The 25,153-nt window shown below is 38.7% G+C and overlaps 3 protein-coding genes across 5 annotated transcripts in view; 2 read left to right on the forward strand and 1 right to left on the reverse strand.

Annotated features, from left to right (window-relative positions):
- The window catches only part of LOC137198906 (gastrula zinc finger protein XlCGF57.1-like), a 43,499-nt gene extending 37,754 nt beyond the window's left edge, over positions 1-5,745 (forward strand). For both annotated transcript variants that reach the window (XM_067612920.1, XM_067612921.1), the window contains exon 2: positions 3,971-5,745. In XM_067612920.1, the coding sequence (XP_067469021.1) occupies positions 3,971-5,442 (1,472 nt within the window). In that variant the 3' untranslated portion in view covers positions 5,443-5,745. The remainder of the gene's footprint in view (positions 1-3,970) is intronic.
- On the forward strand, positions 1,543-10,540 carry LOC137198928 (gastrula zinc finger protein XlCGF8.2DB-like). 2 transcript variants are annotated; one of them, XM_067612946.1, is made up of 2 exons: positions 1,543-2,024; positions 9,386-10,540. In XM_067612946.1, the coding sequence occupies exons 1-2, from the start codon at positions 1,832-1,834 to the stop codon at positions 10,441-10,443; spliced, it is 1,251 nt and encodes a 416-aa protein (XP_067469047.1). In that variant the 5' UTR covers positions 1,543-1,831; the 3' UTR covers positions 10,444-10,540. The 2 variants fall into 2 exon arrangements, with proteins under 2 accessions (XP_067469047.1, XP_067469048.1); XM_067612947.1 differs by lacking the exon at positions 1,543-2,024 and adding an exon at positions 7,803-8,215 and having other exon boundaries at positions 9,374-10,540.
- A 4,696-nt stretch (positions 10,541-15,236) lies between these two features.
- LOC137198920 (zinc finger protein OZF-like) lies at positions 15,237-20,755 on the reverse strand. Its single transcript, XM_067612936.1, has 2 exons — positions 20,241-20,755; positions 15,237-16,586 (listed from the first exon to the last, which is right to left on the reverse strand). Exons 1-2 carry the CDS (start codon positions 20,431-20,433, stop codon positions 15,367-15,369), a joined length of 1,413 nt encoding a protein of 470 aa, XP_067469037.1. The 5' UTR covers positions 20,434-20,755; the 3' UTR covers positions 15,237-15,366.
- Positions 20,756-25,153: the final 4,398 nt, after the last annotated feature.

The following is a 25,153-nucleotide window of genomic DNA, read 5'->3' on the forward strand; positions in this document are numbered from 1 at the left end:
GTGTTTTATAATTTGTTCAGAATTTTAATGTTAAATATATGAATGAATTCATCCATATATTAAGGGTTTTCAAAAAATATTCATGTCAGGAGTTGATAGTGACAGTGATGATTACAGTTGTGTGTAATATAGATGCTGTTTTTTAAAGTTTGGAAACAGTTTTATACTGTTTGCTTTTCCTTCTATGATCTTTCATGTTTTTTTTGTCATGAACTATGATCTTGAAATAAAATTAACTGAATAAAGTGAATAGTATTGTGTATCATTAACAGTGAGACAAGGAGCTCTGTGGAAACTTTTACGATACGTCAGGAAATAAAGTGTGAGTGAGCCTTAATGATCTAATTGTTAATATTCCAGCTGCGTTGGTCTGATTATTACAAATTACATTATTACTGATTTGCCATAATTAGGGATATTCACTTTTATGTTAATTTATTAATTATAAATAATATAAGTTGGAACCAGCTTGTCACACAAAAATAGGTCCATGTGACAGAAAACTGGCTGGTATGAAAACAAGTCTTTGTATGAAAAGGGCTTCGTTGGATCACAAAAACTTTCTGATCTTAAAGAAGAAGAACTGATCTAAATAGTGTTTCTGTGGTTGCTAATAGATGTCAATATGTTTATAAGACTGTTGTAGAAGAGGGTCTCTCATTTTCTTCCAGCTCTGGTGGTTCTTCACATTGTAATTTATATTGTAAAACAGGTCAGATATTTGATAGAAAGCAGACACACGCTGGTCACAAGTCTGTCTTCTTCAGTATTATTCCAATTTTTACTACAAGTCACAACAGTAATTAGACAGACAGACTTGTCAGTGCAGCGGTGGCTGATTTATTAAACCTTCCACAGCAAGTGTGACCTCTAGTGACTCTTACATGTAATGTGGTATTCTTGACAGCAGGTGTCAGTAAAAGGCCATAAATCACAACACATGGCAACAAGCAGCAGATGTCATCTTACACCATGTAACACATTCCCACTTCACACGTATGTGATGGAACAATCAACATGTATACAAAAATAAGACCCCATTTTTAAGGACCAAGGTATTGTGTTTATTTCTGAACCTTTAAATGAAACGGGGGGATCTCGCTACCTATGAAGAGTTCATCCAACAGAGAGGATTAGACCGTTCTCAGAGTACTTGGAAGTATATCCACTAAATTGATGTCTCTCATTAAAGTGCCGTTATTATATGAAGCTTTCTCAGGCTGATTCCTAAACTGTGACTTTGTGGAAAGGATCTTGAGGAATGTCCTTGTAATAATTCTCATATCAGAAATGTTCTTACTTATATTCAAAGTCAGTATCCAAACTCCTTTCATCATTGAAAAGTAATGTTTCCTCACATTATTTATTTATTTATCTTTTAAATGGTATTTTCTTAATACTTTATATTTTCTTCATATTTCTATAGACCAATCAGTATTCAGTCGATGTAATGTCTTGAATCTACACACATCGATACAGCAGGTGGCGGTTTGCCGCTTTGAAGCTGGTTTGCGATCCGCCAATAAACACAAAGAAGAAGAATAAGAGCCGGAAGTTATTTTCTTTATCAAAATGGTTGCGTGTTAGCAGAGTCCTGCTCTATTTCTTCTTCAGAAAGTGTCTGAATGAACCATCATGTCTGGATAAACCTGTCTGTGCTGTTCACGATGTTTCACCTCTGATTTATCTCCCGGTAGTCCACAAGGACATTGAAGTTAGCTTAGCATGTTAGCTGTAAATAAACTGATGGAGCTCAGCAGCAGACTGACAGTCTGATGGAGACCAAACTGAGTTTCTGACGGAGAAAAAAAGTTTCTGTCATCGTGTTAAAATGTCTAAAGTCCAAATGCTGAGAGCTGTGGTCGACCAGCGACTAACTGCGGCTGCTGAAGAGATATTTGTGCTGTTTGAAAGATCGATAGCAGAGTACGAGGAGGAACTTTCTCGATCCAAAGAGGAGAACGAGCGACAACGCAAACTACTGGACGCTGTTTTCAACCCTCAACTTCAGCTGCACAGAGCAGGTTTGTTCTCTTTACATCTTATTCTCACTCTGATCACACTCAGTTTAACCTGAGCTGATACTACAGCATGCAGCAGGGTTTGTACTTTTAGGTTTAATTTATGTTTAAACACAACTGTAAAGCTTGTCTACGAGTAAAATACTTCAAAACTGCATTGATCAGATAATTTCATTAGTCAATCCACAGAAAAATTAATCACCAACTATTCTGATCATCAGTTAATCGTTATCAAGTACAAATACCAAATATTTGATCGTGTTGGGTTCAATTTGCTGCTTTTTTTGGTCTTATGATAGTAAATTGAATATTTTGGAGGTTCGGGGCTGTAAAATGTTGTGATGAGCATTTTACATTGTTTTATGATGATTTATAGAACAAACAGCCTGTCGATTAAATGAGAAAATTGTTGTAGATTAATCCAGAATAGGACTGCAAGTAATGATTTTTTTCATTGTTGAGTAATCTGTTGATTATTTTCTCGATTGGTCCATAAAATGTCAGAAAATGTTGATCATTGATCCAATGACTTGTTGTCTGACCAACAATAAAATGGCAAAGCAGGTTTATTTATATAGGACAATAAGCAACAAGACAGTTCAAATGAGACAAAAGAAACTCACCATTTAAATGCAGTTAGAAACAGTCATTAAAGTGCTGAGAGAAAAGAAAACAAAAATAAGCTAAAATAGAATAAGACAGATATAAAATACAAGAATAAAAGTTACGGTGCAGTGTAGCAGACCTGTCCCAGATGACCTGAGAGGTCTGGATGCTTCATAACTTAGCAGCAGATCAGAAATATATTTTGGCCCTAAACCATTCAGTGCTTTATAAACCAAAAGCAGTATTTTGACATCAGTTATCTGACAGACAGGAAGCCAGTGTAAAGATCTGAGAACTGGAGTGATATGATCCACTTTCTTGGTCATAGAGAGGACTCTCAATCAGCTGTGGAGTTCAGCAGCCAGACATTTCTCCATTCTCTGTTTAAGAGCGGAACACGAGAACTGCTGGTCCACCTTAAAGGTCAGTCCACCTTAAGTGAGCCTGGTCAGGTTAGTGCATTGTTGCTAACTTCTGGGCTAACCCCCTTCAATAGATGAGTCTTTTCTTGGTCTTGAGAAGCTGCAGCATTTATTAACTGACACACAGTGGCCTGTACTGTACATTTACTGCCATATTGAAAACTTAATGCTAACCTTTTCCGCTATTCCGCTCGCATTCACCGCCACTTTTTCTGCCGTTCGCTCAACCGCACACTCGCTATGCGCACACATTACGCACTGCCCTATTCCTCAACGGAGCTACGCTACTCTTACAATAGTACCTTTCATGTGGATGTCCTTTGAAGAATAAGGAGAGGGAGGATGACTCAAAACAATCCCATGGTAATGTAGGGTGTTATCTTGCTCACACAGTGTGTGAGTTTAAATCATTAGTAGCCCATTGATATTAATGATCGTGTGAAATTTTGGCAGTGGTGCTCTTAATTTTGCAGCGTTGGTGCGCTGCTGCAGAATGAATATTGGGGAAACACTGCCAAAGTCCAAGATGACCTCAGATATCTTGTTTTGTCCACAAAAAGATATTCAGTTTACTTTCAAAGAGGACTAAAGAAACCGGAAAACATTCACATTTAAGAAGCTCTCTTAAAAAATGGCTCAAAATGATTAGTTAGTTATCAAAATAGTTGGCAACTAATCGATTAATAATAAACCAGCATACTAGCATACATCTATGAGCATGCTACACCTAAGCGGTGCACTACCAAAACATTCCAGGTGGAACTCGCGCTCTAGAATTACTGTTCCACACGTTGGAGTAAGTGGATTATAAAGCTGTTTTAACAGTAATGAGTCACGGAGCGTATCGAACCGATCATCCTGTACCTAATGGGTCAGGACAAATACACATGGTTCCCCATAATGTGTATTTCTGTATTTCAGTGTTTCCTGCAGACGTCCAGCAGCTGTTTGGAAGTAAAGAAGAGGCTCCCCCTAAACAGCAGGAGTGGAACTCCAGTCTGGACCAGGAGGACCCAGAGCCCCCACACATTAAAGAGGAACAGGAGGAACTCTGGACCAGTCAGGAGGGAGAGCAGCTTCAAGGGCTGCAGGAGGCTGATATCACCAAGTTCACATTCACTCCTGTCCCTGTGACAAGTGAAGATGTTGAAGAGAAACCTCAGTCCTCACAGCTTCAACAAAGACAAACTGAGGAGAACAAAGACTCAGTGGGAGGTGAAGAAGTCAGGAACCCAGAGCCAGATAGACGTTTACAAGCAGATACTGACGACAGGACTTCTGACTGTTCTGAAGTCAGAGATGATGGTTGGACAGAAACCAGTGAACCTCAGCCAGATTTAAACTCTGTGAACAATTATAAAGTCCTTGTTAGTGATATGAGATGTAATACCATCAAGAAACAATATAACTGCTCTGAGTGTGGTAAAATATTTCAATATAAGAAGTGTCTGAATAGACACATGAGAATCCACACAGGGGAGAAATCCTTTAAATGTATGTTTTGTGGTAAAGCCTTTGTACGAAAGGAAGGTCTGACACAACATGTACGGCTCCACACAGGAGAGAAACCATTCAGCTGCAGAGTTTGTCACAAAAGATTCACCTGGCAGGCACAGGTCAAACAACACCACTGTGTTGGTGAGTCATCACAGTTTCAAACTGAAGCTGAAGGAGGGGACTGCGGAGGATCAGAAGCAGCCAGGAACTCACATTCAGATAGACATTTAAAACCAGATGCTGATGACAAGTCTTCAAACTGTTCTGAACGTGACCCTAAAGTCATTGATCACGCCTGTGAGGAGACCATGGAGCCCCTGCCAGGTTTAAAAATGGAGAAAAATAATACAGTCCCTGAAAGATGTAATTCTGGCAAGAAAAAATTTTACTGCTCTGAGTGTGGTAAAATATTTGACTGCAAAGAGTATCTGCAGAAACATATGAGAGTTCACTCAGGAGAGAAGCCTTACAGCTGTTTGATATGTAATAAACGTTTCTCCAGTCGAGGATATGTCGCAGTTCACATGAAAATCCACACAGGGGAGAAATCCTTTAAATGTTCGTTTTGTGGTAAAGCCTTTGTACGAAAGGAAGGTCTGACACAACATGTACGACTCCACACGGGAGAGAAACCGTTCAGCTGCAGAGTTTGTCACAAAAGATTCACCTGGCCGGCACAGGTCAGACAACACCACTGTGTTGGTGAGTCGTCAAAGTTTCAAACAGTCTGCAGCTCAACTCCACAGACGGAAACAGAAGCTGACGGAGAGAACGGTGGAGGATCAGAACCAGCCAGGAACTTTGAGATCAGTGATGCTGATATGCAGGAACCTTTCAGAACACCCTTGATAAACTCAGTCAGGTATAATTCCTTGGAAATAATGAAGCCTCTGTAAATTATACAGTATATGTAACATCAGGAAGAAATAATTTGGCTTCTCTAAGGCTGGGTTGTACCAACAAGGATTCATTTTTAGAGCTCTGCTTAATTTTATATCTCAATCAAACTAATCTTAGATTATATTAATCTTTGTTGATGCAACTCAGTCTAAAGGTAGTAAAAGTTTTTTCTGTTATGACGAAGAAAACTCAATAATCCCACGAGGGAGTGTTCACAAAAAAAAATGTGTTTAATGAGTGCATTACATGTTTTAGATGGAGATGAATGTCTGTGATAAATAACGAAAAACTGTTAAGTACGGCTGAGTCGACTCACATTTTGTCAGTGAAATCACTGTCTTTGTTGTTTTTGGCCACATCATCATACAAACTTACTGATTCTTGTCTCTAAATTATTGATTGATGACAGAGCGACTGTATTTCTGCTCCATCTCTTACGCTCTTAGCTCCGATTTTAAATGCAGTGAAGTTGACTGAACTCCAGTTTAAACAGACCTGTACCAGCGTTTCCACCGCCTTCTCCTCTACTGTTCGGTGTGATCGACTCTTCGGCCGACAGCTCGGTCAGCAGTCAATCAGGATTTTATTACTAAACTAACACAAGGGTGCACTTTTTATTTTTCTGAATGTGAAAATCTGATGTCTTCACATCACAAATGATAAACAACATCATTCAAACACGAGTCTCGCAGGTAAAACATTAGACTCATGCAGCTGTTATATCTGCTGATGCACTTGATTGTCACAGCAGTAACTGGGTGGAGACATGAATAATATTTCTCACAGGAGTCTGTATTAAAGAAAGAAAGACTAATAATTATTTTTAATAGGAAGGCCTATAAGAAGTAAATGTATGTAACGAGATAAATGTTGACATTTATCCCTCCTGCTCAGTGTCCCAGTTTGTGGTCCAAGATTTCCTCGAAAAAACAATTTATGATTGGTCACTTTAGGACTTGATACTACAGTTATTGGTGCACTAAGCTTATCCTTATTGGCAGACTGAAACAGACAGCGTTATAGGAATTTTAAGGTCAGTCTGGCACTGAAAGCATGTCAAAAAGGACAGAACTGAACCTCAGTACTAGAGTAGAACCAAAATTTATCAGTAGAAAAGAGTGTTAAAATTTGTAATTGAATATTTGGTCAGTTTCTTCATTTTTTAGATGATTTTTCAGATATTTCCTAATTTAAATCACAACTTGAAGTCCTCACAATGCTTTACTTATTAGTTCCTGTTTTGGTTGTTTGTGCTCAGACAACATTAACTGACACACTGAGATGTTGTCTTTAATTTACTGTACTGGAACTCTGATATCGTATCAGCACCAATATCAAAATAATTGCAACAGATCCAGCCCAGGGCAATGTAAGAAGAGAAAGAAACAAAAACAAGATTGATAAACTGATGGTCAGTGTTTAAGTAACGTTAATCATTCTTATGTTTTGCTAATATTTTGTGTGAGTTACATGGTATTTATGAAGCTAAATGTGTTCTGTGTGCCTTTATAGAAGACTGGAGTGTATGTAAATGAAAACAGTCCTGCAGCGCTGGACTCCTTCAAAGAGATGATCAATATATTCTGGTAATCTGTTAAATATGTATTTTGTATTAAATGTTTTTTTCACAGACTGTAAAGAGCTTTTAATCTTTTGATTGTGAAGTTTGATTGTTAATTTCTTATTAATTTTGTTTGTGTGAACTGATACAGTTAACATGAATAAAAAGTTAATTAGTGTTTGACGTTACAGTCTGGTTGATTGGTATTTATTATGAGGATGATGACAGGAAAGCGGGCTGAAATGATTTGTCAATTAATTAGTTGACTGAAAGCATAATTATTGCCAGCAGTTTTGATAATTGACAAATCATTCAGGTTTTACATCACAGCGTACTATATTGTTATAGCATGTATACTTTTGCTATTCTTGCCCTTATTTGTGATTTTCCTGATAATTAGATTTTTTTTCTTATACCTACTAAGTAGCTTGCCATGTCTCTTGAAGTTCACTGCTCAGGATGACCATGTGTTACACTTTGCATTTGTCAAATAAAACACTTTGACTTTGACACATTATAGAGACGTATCCAACTGGACTTTGTGAACGTTGTCAGGTACCAGAAACAATAGAACATGTACTTGTTAACCGCAGGAAATATAGCTCAGAAAGGACACAATGGAGGGAATGAAGAGGTCGGGGCTGAAAGGAGCAGCTTTAAAGGGTATAACGTCACTGTAGTGTGGTGGAAGTGGACAAGGCAGGAAGTGTCAAGAGAATAGGGTTGAAAAATCTGATGTAGGAGTTAACTAAGTCCACAAGATGGCAGTAAAGACAACACCAACGATGCAAGCTGCCGTTAAAGCTCAAAGAGGAAGAAGAAGAAGAAGGATGAACGTCTTTACTACGGCTAACTTTACACTGTATGAGCAGGATAGCGTGTATAGTCAGCAGCAGAGTCGCGTTTCTCTCTTTCGAAAGTGTCTCTAACATACAACAGATATGCACCATCGGAGCCTCCTCAGATGCGGATAAATGAACTCTGAGCTGTTTATAATGATTCTCGTCGCAGCGCATAGGCGTCTGCAGTTAGCTTAGCTTGTTAGCCGGAGCGGGGCCGGAGCTCAGCAGCAGCTTAGTGACAGTCTGATGGAGACCAAACTGAGTTTTTACACAGGAGAAAAAGTTTCTGTCATTGTGTGAAAATGTCTAATGTCCAAATACTGAGAGCGTCCTCACCGGTGGAGCCAAAGTACTCCGAAGTTTACGGTAATGACGATGAAACGGTTAAATTGTGATTGTGACTTTATTTCTCATCGACAAACACGTTTCACTTAACAAGCTTTCACACAAACAACTGACAGTTTCAGCTATTAATTAACTCATTATTTTCTAATAGATTTACCCTGAAGCAGGCAAACAAACTAATTTAGGGTCAGACCATGGAGGTGCAACCATTAGTCGATAATAACTGATAAGTTGCCAAATATTCAATTAATCGCCAACTATTTTGATAATTGATTAATTGTTTTGAGTCATTTTAAATGACAATGAAAAAGAATAAATGTCCAAATTATCTTATTCCAGCTTCATGAATGTGATATTTTCTGGGTTCTTTAGTCCTCTTTGAGAGTAAACTGAGTATCTTTGGGTTGTGGACAAAACAAGATGACACCATCAGTTTCCTTTTTCCAGTGTTTCCAATATATATATATATGTATATATTTGCAGTGAAAAATAACCTTTTGCAGGACAAGATGTGTGATCATGTTTGTAAGTTAGATAAGAAGGAGACTTTAGCAGGAAAGCTAATGCAGGTTGTTCAGAGTCTGTGGGGCTCTTGAGTAGCAGGATGCTGTCAGGCTCAGTGTGACCGTCTATTCTAACAATGATAGAATGATACGTTATCACTTTATCCAAGATTTAATTTGCTGTACTGAAATAAAGACAAAGGTAAACGGATAAATAACAGTATTCTGTCTAATTAACACAAACCTATAGCAGACCATAGTTAACCAAAAAGTATAAACATTTCCCTTATGGTTTCAGTTTTTTTTTTTTCAAACGACAACAAAGAACAACTGATTTACAGAGCAGATGTGTTGCTTTGGCATACAAAAAATGACTTTTAATTTCAGTGTTTTAATTTAAGAATTTGTGACCAAGATGTTTTCTGTAGGGAACATTTTACAGCTGAAAATGAACTTGTTAGTTCTCTCTGTTTCTAAATTACTTCAAACATTTCTGTACTTCAGTTTCATGTGACATCTTTGCTGATATATGTGTTGAAACAGATCATTTTCTGAGTCAGGTGTTGAAGTCTTGGTCCTTTTTAAACACAGCCCACTGTGAGATGAAGTAGTGGTATCAGTGGTTTCAGTGTAGCCATGACATCTGTTTTCCATTATATGTGTGTATGTATTTCAGCTTGTCCTGCAGACGTCCAGCAGCTGTTGGATAGTAAAGAAGAGGTTCCCCCTAAGCAGCAGGAGTGGAGCTCCAGTCTGGACCAGGAGGACCCAGAGCCCCCACACATTAAAGAGGAACAGGAGGAACTCTGGACCAGTCAGGAGGGAGAGCAGCTTCAAGGGCTGGAGGAGGCTGATATCACCAAGTTCACATTCACTCCTGTCCCTGTGAAGAGTGAAGATGATGAAGAGAAACCTCAATCCTCACAGCTTCATCAAAGACAAACTGAACAGATGGAAACAGAAGCTGATGGAGAGGACTGTGGAGGATCAGAACCAGCCAAGAACTCACATCCAGATAGACATTTACAACCAGATACTGATGACAAGACTTCAGACTCCTCTGAGACTGATGTCAGTGATGACGACTGGACCAGGAGGGAATCATGTTTAAACTCTGTTAAAAATAATGTAAATAATATTGACAAAGAATCATTTATCTGCTCTGAGTGCGGAAAAACATTTGGCCACAAGACAAATCTGAAAAGACATATGAGATGTCACACAGGAGAAAAACCATTCAGCTGCTCATTTTGCAGTAAAAGTTTCAATCGGAGGGAACACTTGATTGCTCATATGAGATGTCATTCAGGAGAAAAACCTTTCATCTGTTCAGTTTGTAACACCAGTTTCAGTCATGGTTGGTCATTGGACAAACACATGAGAGTCCACACCGGAGAGAAACCGTTTTGTTGCTCACTTTGCAGCAAAAGATTCAGGCAGCGCTCAGATTTGGTGGCACACTTTCGAATTCACACAGGAGAAAAGCCTTTTTCCTGCTCGGTTTGTAATACAAGTTTCACTCAGCGTCACACTTTGGTTCAGCACATGAGAACACACACTGGGGTGAAGCCTTTTATTTGCTCAGTTTGTGGTAAAAGATTTTCACGAAAGGGACATATGACGAGACACATGACGGCTCACACTGGGGAGAAACCGTTCAGCTGCAGTGTTTGTGACAAAAGATTCACTTGGCAGTCACAGTTTAAAAGACATGAGTGTGCTGGTGAGAGCAGTGGTGCTAAATGAAGCTGTAGAGACGTAATTACACACTGAAGCAACTGAAAATGAATTTCTTACAAGCTCTAGGCAAGAATGTGTAATACAATAAAGGCTAATTGATGAATTTGATTTGATTTCTTGTGTTTTGTTGACCAGATTTAACCAGAAACACCGAGATTGTCTTCTAGCTAAATGTTAAACCTCAAACATTTGAACTCTTGTGTTGTTATTTCTTAGTGGAATAGTTAAATATTCTAACAAAGAAATGTATTTGTTTTCTTTCTGAGAGTGGGATGTTCAGATGCAATGCAATCAATCTCATGTCTGTGTGTTAAGTATGATACAAAAGGCTAGAAAGAGAGGGACACAACCAGAAATGCATCCACCAACACCTCTGAAGCTCATTAATTAGCATCCTGTATCTTGTTTGTTTAGTCCATACACAAACTAAATTTAAAATATGGTCACCTTGTCCTGGAAATATTTCTAGAAGAGTTCCAGAAAAAAGTTCACGTGACACAAATCCACCACAAATGCAACATGAATTTCTTCTATTCTTCAAAATAATCTTCTCAAGAGTGATAAAACCAATGAAAAATATCATAAATCTTAAGGAGTTGTTCCACCAATTATCTGCTGCTGTGTGCTGTTGATTTCCTTACGTGCTTGTATTGTGTATTTTATAACGGTTCTATAGGTTTCCTTTCATCTGTGCTGCGTCTCCCTGTGCTTTCATGTAGCTAAATCTGACACATTTATTACATCGTATTGATGTTAATTAATATGTTTTCCCTGATAAATAAATTAATCAAGTAAATTACAATCGCCCATAGGTATGCACACACTAAAAATCACTGGGTTAATATTTGGGTCAATATAGCACCAACACAATACTGTGGCCTTTAGGATGTGAAAAAACTCACAAAACTTTGCACCCATGTTTGAACTAGTAAGTATTTTGATTTGATATTGCTAATTACCTTGGGCATGGCACGTTGGCTCTATAGCACCCCCTAATTACTTTTAACATATTCGAGGTGCTATAGGTGCTGGAAAACTCAGGAAACTTTGCACATGCATCAGAACTGGCGTAACTTGGATATGCTTGCTTGCTTGCTTAGTCTGGCAAGATAGTCTTAAAACATATAGGAAGGCCCTCTGTAATGCCAGAGCCGCCTATTACTCAGCATTAATAGAAGAGAATAAAAACTGCCCTAGGTTCCTTTTCAGCTGACAAATAGTCATAACTCTATTGATCCATGTATTCCTATAGCTCTCATTAGTAATGACTTTATGAGCTTCTTTAATGATAATATCTAACTTTTGTTGTGATTTGGCGCTATATAAATAAAAATTGATTGATTGATTGATTGATTGATATGGGTGTTGGGTTTGGGTGTAGCAAAATGGGTCGAGAGCGCCCCGTAGAAGTTTTCAAAGTCAAAGCCCCCAACTTCAAACTTGGTGTACTTGTACAAAATTTGGTAGGCAGATGTAACATCTCCAGACTTAAAAAAGCGTCTTGGAGCCATACCCTAAATCCAACAGAAAGTCAGCCATTTTGAATGTATTGTGCAATTTATTTTGCAAAGTGAAGCCATACACAGGCATTGTACTTTAACAATCTCCTCCTAGAATATTAACCCGAGTGACTTCAAATTTAGTGACATCTAAAGACCTTTATGAAGCGAAATTGCGAAGCTTATGAGATTTCATGGAATGCCCTGACATGGCATGCCAATCCATTTTGCCCAAAACATGAAACAGGAAGTTGTTGTAACTCAACTTAACATTGTCCAATCTGCCCCAAATTTCTCATGTATGATAAGAGGCCAGGCCTGAACACGTCTACATGTCAATATTAAGTCATAGTCATAGCGCCACCTACTGACAACAGGAAGTGAGACTTATGTTACAAACATCATCCAATTTACATGAAACTTATATGGTGTCTACACATGATATACAGCAACATGATGTATAATTAGGGTGTTCTCTAGCACCACATAGTGGTCACAAGAAGTGATATTTAACTCCTTCATTCAAAGTCCGATAAGAGTCCAGAGGGGTTGAACTACGAAGCAAGTTCAACATATTCAGGCTTTCTTTATGTGAGCTGGATTAACAAACCCTAAACTCGCGATCAGAGATAAGTGGTATCACGACGGTGGTTATGAACTTTCTTTGTTAACTCAGGCTTTCTGCTTCAGGCTCTGTGTGCGTCCCCATAAAAGGGGGCGTTTGGTGTCATTTGACTCTTTTTCCGCACAAAATGGACTGATCGTGTGCTGCTTACTTCAGTCAGGAGGAACAGATCATTATAACTGAGAGCTATGAATAATATAAATACATTATCACAGCAAAAAGCAACGCTGTTGCTGCAAATAAGGTGAGAGAGGAATGCTGGTAGAAAATTGCTGATGTAAATTTGTTAATTAAAAAAACAAATGTATCAATTACGTAATTAGTTTATATACATATTTTACCACACAATGCACTCTCCGTACCTCCCACATCCAGAGCTCTTAAACATTAAACTTGATGCAGCAGATCTAAACATTATACTGTCTGACTCTGTCCCATAATGAAGGATCAGTGGAAATCACTTTGTTTAAAGTATTTTTCATCAGTTTTTTGTTTTTTATGTTTCTTTTTACAATTTGAAATACAATTTGATATATTGTAACAAAATCCCATCCCACAAGTAACCCTAACCTCTTGCACCATTACAAATTTACAATATGACATCAAATCAATAGCAAGTATGGTAAAAGACTAATCAGTTCTCTAATCAGTCTTCTAATAGCTGCAGTACCAGCAGTGTTAAACAGACTTGGCAGCAAATCAGGTGGTTAGTGAAAGGACGGCGCTTTTTATTGCCAATTTAAGCCGAAACTTGGAACATAACCTGCTCCAGACCAGGTTAAGTTTGCAGTATAAGTTACCATGGTGATGTAGCAGGTTAAAAGAGAGCCACCTTCGTGACATTGAAAACTCTGACTTTATGCTCGACACACCTCGCTAACCCACTAATCTGGCTTCGTAGTACAACCCTCTGGCCTTCAGACATCTACATGCCTGCAGTAAAAGCCCTTCGACTGTGGCGCAAAGTGCAAGGGCCTGATAATTGCTGCTTGCCGCTTTAATTATTGATATGACTTGTAATATAAGTTGGAGTAATACTCAAGAAGACACAACACTTGTAACCAGCCTGTGTCTGCTTTCTAGCAAATATCTGACCTGTTCTACAACATTAAGTACAATGTGAAGGAGCTGGAAGAAAATGAGACTTTCTTCTACAGCAGTCTTAAAAAAACATACTGACATCTATTAGCAGTCACAGCAGCAATATTTAGATCAGTCCTTCAACCTTATTTAAGATCTGAAAGTTTTTGTGATCCAATAAAGCCCTTTTCATACAAAGACTTGTTTTCATACCAGTCAATGTCTCACTGTTAATGATACACAATACTGTTCACTTTATTCAGGTAATTTTATTTCAAGATCATAGTTCATAACAAAAAACTTGAAAGATCATAGAAGAAAAAGCCAAGAGTATAAAACAGTTTACAACATTAAAAAACAGCCTCTATATTACACAAAACTAATCACCACTGTAACTATCAACTCCCGACATGAAAACCTTTATGCTGAATATATTTTTTATTACTTATATTTAACTAACATTAAAATTCTGAACTAGTTACTAAACACATTTTTTTCATGACTACATTGAGAGGATGGAGCTCCGTTTTCTTATTACTGCTTTCAGTTAAATCTAATTTCTTCCTGTTTCTCGTATGTATTTGGTCTTTCCTTAAGTTTTTTGGCTTTTGGGTTTTTTAAAAAAAATTCTGAACAAATTATTACACATTTTTTCTTCATGACTACATTGAGAGGATGGAGTTCTGTTATCCTTTCAGCTTTCAGTTAAAAGTCATTTCTTCCTATTTCTCATATGTATTTAGTCTTTCCTTAATAATTCAACTTTTTTGTCCAGTCCACTCCCAAGCCAAATTACCAAATTACCAAATTACCAAAGCAGGTCAGTTTGGCTTGTGTTTCTTTTAACATTACTGTTGACTAATTTGTGTTTGTAGTCATTTACATACATTACATACATTTTCTTGAGCACTTACATCACAAACACACAATACTTTTAATAGTGAAACTCAGTCTATTTAAAAAAAACAAAACACCAGGACAAACCTTTGCCATAAACATTAATACATTTGAAGAGATTTCAACTTGTGTGAAATGAACATGAGCAACTGAAATGTTTCTCTCCTGGATGAGTTCATTTAACCTGACATGCTCAGATTATTTGTTACACAGAACCATCTGAGTCTATGTCGTCCTGATTTGATGAACGACTGTCTATCACGGGGTAACTAATGGGCTTCTCACTGTCATCACACCTAAACCACACCTGTAGCTGCCTGTAATTCCTTATAGGACGCTGATTGGTCTGATTCATTGTGGTTCAGCCACAAGCGCATGACTTGAAACCAGAAAAGATGGTGTGTTGTGTGACCTTCACAAATCCAGCTACCTCGCAAGGTAAGAGTTCAGTAACGCATGAGAAAAAGCCAGTATTACCTCTCATATCATTTAAAAGTAAAATGTATGGTGTCTAAACTTGACTGAGGATCACTGGTCTCCTTCCAATAATAATCATTGTCTACGGTTCAGGAAAGCCTGAAACCTCGTCAGCACTAACTGGTTGTAAATGTCTATCTGGATGTGAGTTCCTAGCTGGTTCTGATCCTCCATCAGCTTCTGTTTCCATCTGTTCAGTTGAGCTGCTGAGGACTCGTCAACACACTTGTTTCTTTTGAACTGTGTAGTCTTTGGTAACAAACACTGCAATAAAATGGTTTCTCCCCTTTGAGGACAGCCAGCTTAACAGATGTACCTTTTGTATACATCTTTGTAGCGCAAATGGAGCAGCTAAACAGTTTCTCTTGAATGGATTCTCATGTGTCTCTGCAGATTTGCCTTTTTGTTGAATCTAAAACGACAATAAGAGCAGCTAAATGGCTTCTCTCCTGTGTGGATTCTCATGTGTCTCTGCAGATATCTTTTCATGCCAAATAATTTACCACATTCAGAGCAGCTAAATGTCTCCTCTCCTGTGTGGATTCTCATGTGTAGCTGCAAAGTCACCTCCTGGTTGAATCTTTTACCACAAACTGAGCAACTAAAGGGTTTTTCTCTTGTGTGAGTTTTCAGGTGGTAACGCAGGCCTGACTGAGTAAAAGATTTACCACAAACTGTGCAAGTAAAGGGTTTCTCTCCTGTGTGAGTTTTCTTATGTCTCCTAAGAGACTCCTTGCATACAAATCTTTTACCACAAAGTGAGCAACTGAAAGGTTTCTCTCCTGTGTGAATTTTCACATGTCTCCTAAGAGACTCCTCACAAACAAATCTTTTACCACAAACTGGGCAACTAAAGGGTTTCTCTCCTGTGTGAGTTTTCATATGTCTCCTAAGAGACCCCTTGCATACTAATCTTTTACCACAAAGTGAGCAACTAAAGGGGTTCTCTCCTGTGTGAATTCTCATATGTCTCTTAAGAGACCCCTTGCATACTAATATTTTCCCACAAACTGAGCAACTGAAAGGTTTCTCCTCTGTGTGAATTCTCCGGTGTATGAGCAGGTGTCCCTTTTGACTAAATTTTTTGCCACACTCAGAGCAGCTAAATGATTTCAACTCATTACAACTCAGGTCACAGGTCATTACAACAGGTGCACTGATCTCCTTCCATTCATCACTGTCTTCAGTCTCAGTCTTTAAAGAGTCTGAAATCTTTTCATCAGTATCTGGTTGTAAATGTCTATCTGGATCTGAGTTCCTGGCCGGTTCTGGTCCTCCACAGTCCTCTCCATCAGCTTCTGTTTTAATCTGTTCAGTTTGTCTTTGATGAAGCTGTGAGGACTGAGGTTTCTCTTCATCATCTTCAGTCTTCACAGGGACCGGAGTGAATGTGAACTTGGTGATATCAGCGTCCTCCAGCCCTTGAAGCTGCTCTCCTTCCTGACTGGTCCAGAGTTCCTCCTGTTCCTCTTTAATGTGTGGGGGCTCTGGGTCCTGCTGGTCCAGACTGGAGCTCCTCTCTTTCTGCTCTTCTTCACCAACAATCACTTTTTGCACATCTAAAGGTAAAGCTGAAACACAGACAGACAGACAGCTTTTAATGAAAACACATGAACTTTTGTTCCATCAAGCTTGATAATCATATTTTATGTTAAAGGTACCATGTGGAGTTTCCAAACACTAGTAGCACTATAGGGTCATATTTTTATGAGTGGGTGACAAAACAAGAGTAAAATCAAATCAAGTGCATATTTTCCAAAGTTACCGTCTTTTTAAAACAAGAAATGTAGAGCTGCAAAGATAAATAATTTAAATCGATTAGTTTCCAGCCATTAAATTCATCAGCAACTATTTTGATAATCAATTAATAATTTTGAGTCATTAAAAAAATAACTCTCTGATGCTCTCTAATCCCTTTCTGATCATCTCAAATGTGAATATTTTCTGGTTTCTTTACTCCTCTATGACAGTAAACAAAATATCTTTGGGTTGTGAACAAAACAAGACATTTGAGGACGTCATCTTGGGGTTTGGGTAACAGTGATGCACATTTTTCACCATTTTCTGACATTTTATGGACCAAACAACTAATCGACTAATCGTGAAAATAACGGACAGATTAACTGATAATGAAAATAACCAACAATTATTTTCATGATCGATTCATCTGTTAATTATATTGTCAATGAATCAATTTTGTTGTTTGGTCTATAAAATGTGTGAAAACAGCGTCAATAGTGGAAAATGTCAATCACCGTTTCGCAAAGCAGAAGATGCAACCTGAAGTTTGTTGTTTTGTCCGACCAACAGTCCACAACCCAAAGATATTCCTATTACTGTCACAGAGGACTGAGGAAACCAGAGAGAAATATTTCAAATGATTAATTAATTATCAAAATAGCTGGCAAGTAATTAAATAGTTGACAACTAATGGACTAATCGACTAGTCATTGCAGCTCTATCCACAACGCAAAGATATTCACTTTACTGTCAGAAGACTAAAGAAATCAGAAAATATTCACATTTAAGAAGCTGGAAGCAAAGAATTTTGGCACTTTTCTGCCAACACAGGCAAACAGCCTGTATCTCAAAATTTGAATTAGCAATGTATTCATTCTAACATACTTGACCGACAATTTTCTTCTTTAATAAGCCTGTCAGTCTGTTGATTTCCTCTACAGTCGAGCTTCCTTTAGGGTGGCATCTTTCCTCTCTATTTATTTACTCCACAAAAATGTATGTATGATGTGGAAAAACATATATATACTTGATCATATATATTACAGCAGGAAGTTCCATTACATCAAATTTTATTTTTAAAACATGATTTGGGGCATCTGATTTGGGGTATCGGCCGATAAAAGCTCTAAAATAAAATATCGGCATTGGCGAATTCTGCCAATTATGAGAGGCTGATATGTCACCTTCTCCAACGCCGCCTGACTGTGCTTCCCTCGACAGACTTTCTCACCCTGACGGTCCTGGTGCTTCCTCCGCAGGCTGCACTTCACTCAGCTGCCCGTCAGACCCGCTGAGAGGCTGCAGAGCGTTAGCCGCAGCATGGCCTGAGGGACGCACAGCCAGCTAGCCTCTCAGCTAACGTTAGCCCCGGCTTTCCATGTGGGTCCAACTGGGGCACCAAGTCTCGGTTTGTTATTCAGGTTAAAGTGGGAAGAAGCAGCGGGTCTGATGGGCGGCTGAGTGAAGTGCAGCCTGCAGAGGAAACACCGGGACCGTCAGGGTGAAACAGTCCGTCGAGGAGCTGCTATGTTCGGCTGCACAGATCATGGATGTATAAAGAGAACTGGATACAGGAAGAGCGCCAGGCTTTGAAGCCAATTGGACATAGCGGCCAAACTGTGTAATTACAACGTCACGTGATGCACACTGGCCCAAAAAGACTTTTTCCCACAGACTTACATTGTGAAAGAGAATTGAATTGAATTGAATTGAATTGAACTGAATTGTTTTATCCCCATTCAAGTTAGCTGGAGGGCTAAACCAGAAGTAGCCGACTCGGCCAGCGAAAGTCACTAGTGCGCATGCACTATAGGCCACACAGTGCGGAAGATCCGGGTACTTTCATACCGGGAAGTTCTCTTTATACTTCCATGGCACAGATAGGAAACCAAGAAACACTTTGGCTGACAGGATGTACCACTCTGTTTGGAAAAAACTTCATTTTGATTTATAACGGCGGTTGGCAACCAGCGTATTAGGTGCATTACCGCCACCTTCTGGTCCGGAGTGTGGACCAGAGATTAAATCCTGCACATTAATCCTGTCTGTCTAATAAACTCAATGAAAACTCTACTGCTGCTCCCACTTGGCAGGTTCATTAAAGTTTTAATGCTGAACTCCAGTCTTCCTAAGTTCTTCCTTCATATATTGTCTTTCTTGATCATATTTAGTACAATCTATGCTGCATGCATAATAGTCTCCTCGGCATCGGCAATCAGCCACAATGAGTTGAAAATATCGGCATATCTGATATCGGCAAAAAATCCAATATCATGCATCCCTAAGCTGCAGTGATGGAATCAAAGTGTAAAATCATCCACACTGTCAGTTTCACTACGGGGAGAGAATCTACTTCATTAAAAAGCAGCTAAAATCATCATTATGTGTTTAGTGTCATAAACAATCTCTCAGTTTGTTCGAAGCTCTGTTTTTAAAACCAGAGTGGAAATAAAAACACGGAACAATAAAATGTTTCCACTGACCTATAAGAATATAGATTACTCTTTTTGTACTTGTCACTTTATTCTAAACTCAGGACTTTTGTCCATGTCAGGATCCTGTAGGATGAACCTTTCTGGTGGAAACCCTGGATACATGCGTACACACTCATATTTCATATCATATCAGTTTGTGTGGTTCCAGCTTTTCCTCATTACTTTTTTTAAAATTGTTAAAGATTTTTACTTTTTTTTTCTCTTCTTACAGATGCAGTGATAAAAAGCAGCAAAACAAACTGCCATCAAACATTGGCTAAGAAATCCTCAAGACAGAGATGGAGGGACGCAGAGGTAGTAGGTCTAAGGCTGTATTCAGACCAGATTTAGCAGTGTGGTGAGAATGCTAGTCCTCTCGTTCACTGATCAGAGCTATAAAACCCTGCCATGAGGGATGTTACTAGGAGGACATTTCTCTTCGTTTGATAACGTTAAAAGTAAAGAGTATTTTAATTGTGTGTAAATGTTTCAGGTTTAAGATGCCCCAGCTTGTCCTCCATACAACAGACAGGCTCCTGTTCTCTGTTCCCGTCTTTTGGTGCCTTGAAGGATTCAGTTATTTTGTTCCATCTTTATGATTATTAGAATGGTTTTATGATTATTGTTGAGAGTTTTAGGCCTATGTTACATTGAATTGTATTTATTATGCTGTATCATATCTATTTTTACTTATTCATTCTGTCATATTAATTATTAAGAGTTTACAATAGAGTTTAAAATAAATATTGATTTTGTGTCTTTTTGGGATTCTCTTGGTCCACTGTTGGTCAGTGGCACCTTTAAAATAAGCTCTCGTCAGGCCCACAGCACCAGTGACCAGCCCACACTATGCCCACCATTTTAGGTTTGGTGTGGGTTTCCCACTAGGGCCCCATAATTTGGGGCCCACATGTCCACGTCCGCTATTTCATGCGGGCCCCATGTGGATTATTCACAAGGGGACCCAAACAGGGTTTTTTGTTGGGAAGATGTAACTTAAAGGGAACAAACCTGCTCTGTGTAGCTGAAGTTGAGGGTTGAAAACAGCGTCCAGTAGTTTGCGTTGTCGCTCGTTCTCCTCTTTGGATCGAGAAAGTTCCTCCTCGTACTCTGCTATCGATCTTTCAAACAGCACAAATATCTCTTCAGCAGCCGCAGTTAGTCGCTGCGTCACCGACGCTCTCAGCATTTGGACTTTCGACATTTTTAACACGTAACCTTTTCTCCGTTAGAAACTCAGTTTGGTCTCCATCAAACAATCAATCTGCTCCTGAGCTCCGTCAATTTTTTTTTTTTTACAGCTAACACACTGAGCTAACTTCAATGTCCTTGTGGGCTACCGGGAGATAAATCAGAGGTGAAACATCGTGAGCAGCACAGACAGGTTTATCCAGACATGATGGTTCATTCAGACACTTTCTGAAGAAGAAATAGAGCAGGACTCTGCTAACACGCAACACAATCTAGACGCCAGTATGCTAAAGAAAATTACTTCCGGGTTTCAATTCTTCTTCTTTGTGTTTATTGGCGGATCGCAAACCAGCTTCAAAGCTGCAAACCGCCACCTGCTGTATCGATGTGTGTAGATTCAAAACATTACATAATCTGAATACTGATTGGTCTATAAAAAAAAGAAAAAAGAAATAAATAAACAGGAAATAAAAATCACACCCTATTTCCCCTTCTTAGTGTCTCGCTCTCCGTATTACATTTACTTTTTTAATTTATTTTTTCTTTTATCATTTAATTATCAGGACATAGAACATAAAAGAGAGAAAAAACAAAAACAGGAATCATAGATGTAAAAGTATATGGGATGACAACAACAAAAAGCACAAAACAAAACAAAGGAAGGGGGACACTGAGGCCAAGAATGGTGGAAAGTCTGCTCATGAGCTCAGACCAGAATGATTGATTGTATGGGCAGAGCCAGAATGCATGAATATGGTCATCAATGGAGTCTGGTCAATGAGAGCATTTGTCATAATCGGTGAATCCCATAAGGTGAAGTCTTTATTATATTTACAACAGCATCAAAATGTGTTCTACATCTTCCAGAACGTTACACCACTGACAGATTTGATGGATTTTTCCCCATTAAATATAACATGGAGTGAAAACCTGCATGCCTGAACCTTAACTGTGTACTGATCACCTTCTCTCTGTGATTATGGCATCCTCCTTTAAACTGTTTGACATTAACTGACTTCTGTCCCCTATAATCATGTCTCCCTTTATTGTCTGTATCTCATTCCTTCTGCCAGATGTTAATTATGGCTGCACTATGTCACAGTTTCTGGTGTTTTGACCATGACTGAATATTTTATATATTTATGGAAGAGACAACAAATACAAGGAAATAAAAAATGAGTGATTATGACAGCAACAACAAAATGCTGTTCACTTTGGAGACAAGAGGATACCTATAAAAACCAAAATATACAGAAGAAGAACTTTTGCAGATGGAGAGTGAACAAGCTGAAAGAGAGAGAGGAAACTGGTGGCCAAGCTGGAGGCCAAGAAAGAGCTCTAAGCTACCTGGTGGTGAAGATGTGTAAACTGTAAACCCATGCCCATGGACCCAGAGAGCGACTACTGCCATGAGTGGGACTTGGTTACAATACAACATCAGGATCTTTCTGGATCAGAGGATGCCAGCACCTCAGGTTAGCTTGTGGTCTCAGAAACCTGGACAGAAAAAAACAAAATCACGATGCCAAAACACACTTATGCAGACAATTACATATATTTCATGTGTTTATCCACTCATGTCAAATAAAAGTTAACAGAAAAAAATGAACTGAATTTTACCAGATCAGACATGATTATTTACTTTGATGAGTCATCCATAAAGCTGTAGCATTAATATTTTGCACTGTAACCTCGGGGAATCTGTTCTGTTGGTAGAGAAAAATACTGTAGTTGTTCTAGAATAAATGGAATAAGCACAACATGATGTTTGCAATTACTATTGGTTATTACCCACCTTGCATCTCCACAGACACCAAACTTTGCACTGGTGCTTGAGATTTCTCTCATATCTGTCATCAGCTCTTCCTGCATTTCTGTACAGGCTTCATGAACCACTGGTGTGAGACACCGCACCACCAGACTGCACCAAATAATGAACTGTCTTCTTTGGCAACTGTAAGTTTAAAACTTCTAACCAAGACTGCCACACTCTACTGTGCCCATCCAGACGGTTCCACTCTATCCTTATCTTGGACCCAGAGCTGAAGATTTTCCTCGCATCAGTGGCAACCCCACATGACACTTTCCAAACATTTAATTCATTCACAACCCACAGCCTGTCAGACAATTGACTGGGGCGTCCAGTTGCTGATCTGAGTTAGATGTGTGTGTTGAGGTAGATTTGCTAGTGTGGGGAAAAAAGTCGCTGTCAGCTGCTTCATCGGCTGGTACCTCCTCTGAAATGCTCCTCATCTCAAGTAACATGGATGACATGCTTGTCTCTAGCTGTTCAATGGCTTCGGTCAAGGTCTGGATACAAAAAGGAGGAAAAAATTATGTGTGAACAACAAAATAAAATTGTAATGTAACTGTATAATTATGGTGAGGACTAATTGTTTGAATAGATGCTGCAAACGTGACAACCTTTACACACATAGTGTTAGAGCCATTTGTATCTATGTGTGTGTTAAGGTCATTCCCTGCCACAGTAGGTGGCGTATTGGACAGCAGCATATGGAAATGCATATGTAGAAGAAGAGGCAATTACTCCTCAGGTGTGCTGCTACCGAGAGAAGCACCCAGTTTTTTGACCGCCGTTTAGAGGCTAATCTTTAAGCCTTTTTTGTTTGTTTTCATGCAAGTTATAGGTGCAAGTGTGTGTATAGCAAAGGCTTTATTGGTACATGGTGGTAAATAAATACATCTTAAGCGCAAGTCCGCAGATGTTTGATTTACTACATGGAGCCGCCACATGACGACGCGTCAATTACATATTTCGGTAACAGCTCCTCACTGTGGCTTAGGTTTTCTTGTTTGTCCAAATCAAGTCACTACACATGGATTTGGGGATTTTCTGCCATTCCTCTCTTCAGATCCTCTTAAGATCTATCAGGTTGGATGGGGACTGTCAGTGGACGGCCATTTTTTAGTCTCTCTGGAGATGTTCAGTTGTTTTCAACTGGGCTCTGGCTGAGCTACTCAAGGACATTCAGAGTTGTCCCTAAGCAACTCCTGCATCGTCTTAGCTGTGTGCTTAGGGTCATTGTCCTGCTGGAAGATGAACCTTTGGCCCAGTCTGAGGTCCTGAGCGCTCTGGATCAGGTTTTCCACCCCAACAGCATGATGCTACCACCACCATGCTTCACTGTTCGGATGGTATCGGGGAGGTGATAAGGTTATCCAGACATGATGCTTAGAACTGAGGTCAATTCAATATTGGTTTCATCAGACCAGAGAATCTTGTTTCTCACAGTCTGAGAGTCCTTTAGGTGCTTTTTGGCTAAATCCAAGCAGGTTTTCATGTGTCTTTCACTGAGGAGAGGCCTCCATCCGGCCACTCTGCTATAAAGCCCAGATTGGTGGAGTGTTGCAGTGATGGTTGTCCTTCTGGAAGTTTCTCCCATCCCCACACAGGATCTCTGGAGCTCAACCAGAGTGACCATCAGGTTCTTGGTCACTTCTCTTACCAAGGCCAGGCCAGGCACCTCTAGGAAGAGTCCTGGGGCCAGATGCATAAAACTCTGTGCAGATTCATGACTAAAACTGAGTGTACACACAAAGCTAGAAATATGCATATGCATTCTTTTAGTCAGATTTGTAAAACTGTGCGTACAGTTGGTTCTGTTTTATAAATCTCAGTCATTGAGGAACTGCAGGAGCCTCATTTCCACTCCCACAATTATCCATAAATGGATGAAGACACACCCTGAACCAACTGTTTTCATATCAGTTCGCCACCTGCTCTGCCTGTCAGTGAAACAAACAGGTAAGAAGAAGTGCAGTTTCACAAATCGTGTTGCACTGGCAAGGTTCTTCAACAGCCAGAACAGCTGTCATTATGCTCAACCTTTATGCACGGCTGTGCTGCTCTTTATACTGTCAATATCATTCATTCATCACATGGACCTATAAACCATTGTCCGCAGATATATATATATATGTATGTATGTATATCTTAGAAATGTAATCAATGATTAGTTTGTAGCACTCATAAAATAAAATGAAAGGTGTGAGACAACTAAAGATAAAATAAAATGAATATTAAGAGCAAAATAAAATGTTGACTCCCGCATAAATTAAAAGAATAATGAAATTAATCACACAAAAGTAATAAATCAACATTATGATTATAAATGTGTCATTGATTGGCAAATTTAGAGGTATGACGCCATTGACAGGCGACCAAATGAAACGGTCCGTTACTTTGATTAAATTACAGATTTCTCTGGGTTTGAAAATTGTTGGAAACATTTGGGATAATGTAAGTACACAACTCAACAACATATATAACATAGGTCTAGTTGTTTTTAGACATTTTAATGTGGAATAATTACGTATTATACCTTTAAGGTCAGAAAGTTAATGTGATCCAACAAAGCCCTTTTCATACAAAGACTTGTTTTCATACCAGCCAGTTTTCTGTGACATGGATCTATTTTTCTGTAACAACCTGAGTATTCCAACTTATATTATTTATAATTCTTAATAATTTAACATAAACATGAATATTCCTAATTATTGTAAATTATTCTTAATAATTATTAATTAATTATTAATAATCAGACCAACAGAGCAAAGATCAGCTGGAACATTAAAATTCAGATCATTATGGCTCACTCACACACTTTATTTCTTATAAGTTTCCATGGAGCCCCTTGTCTCACTGTTAATGATACACAATGCTATTCACTTTATTCAGTTAATTTTATTTCAAACAAAAAAACATAAACAAT

The sequence above is a fragment of the Thunnus thynnus genome, chromosome 15, assembly GCF_963924715.1.
Source record: "Thunnus thynnus chromosome 15, fThuThy2.1, whole genome shotgun sequence".
Taxonomy (NCBI): domain Eukaryota; kingdom Metazoa; phylum Chordata; class Actinopteri; order Scombriformes; family Scombridae; genus Thunnus; species Thunnus thynnus.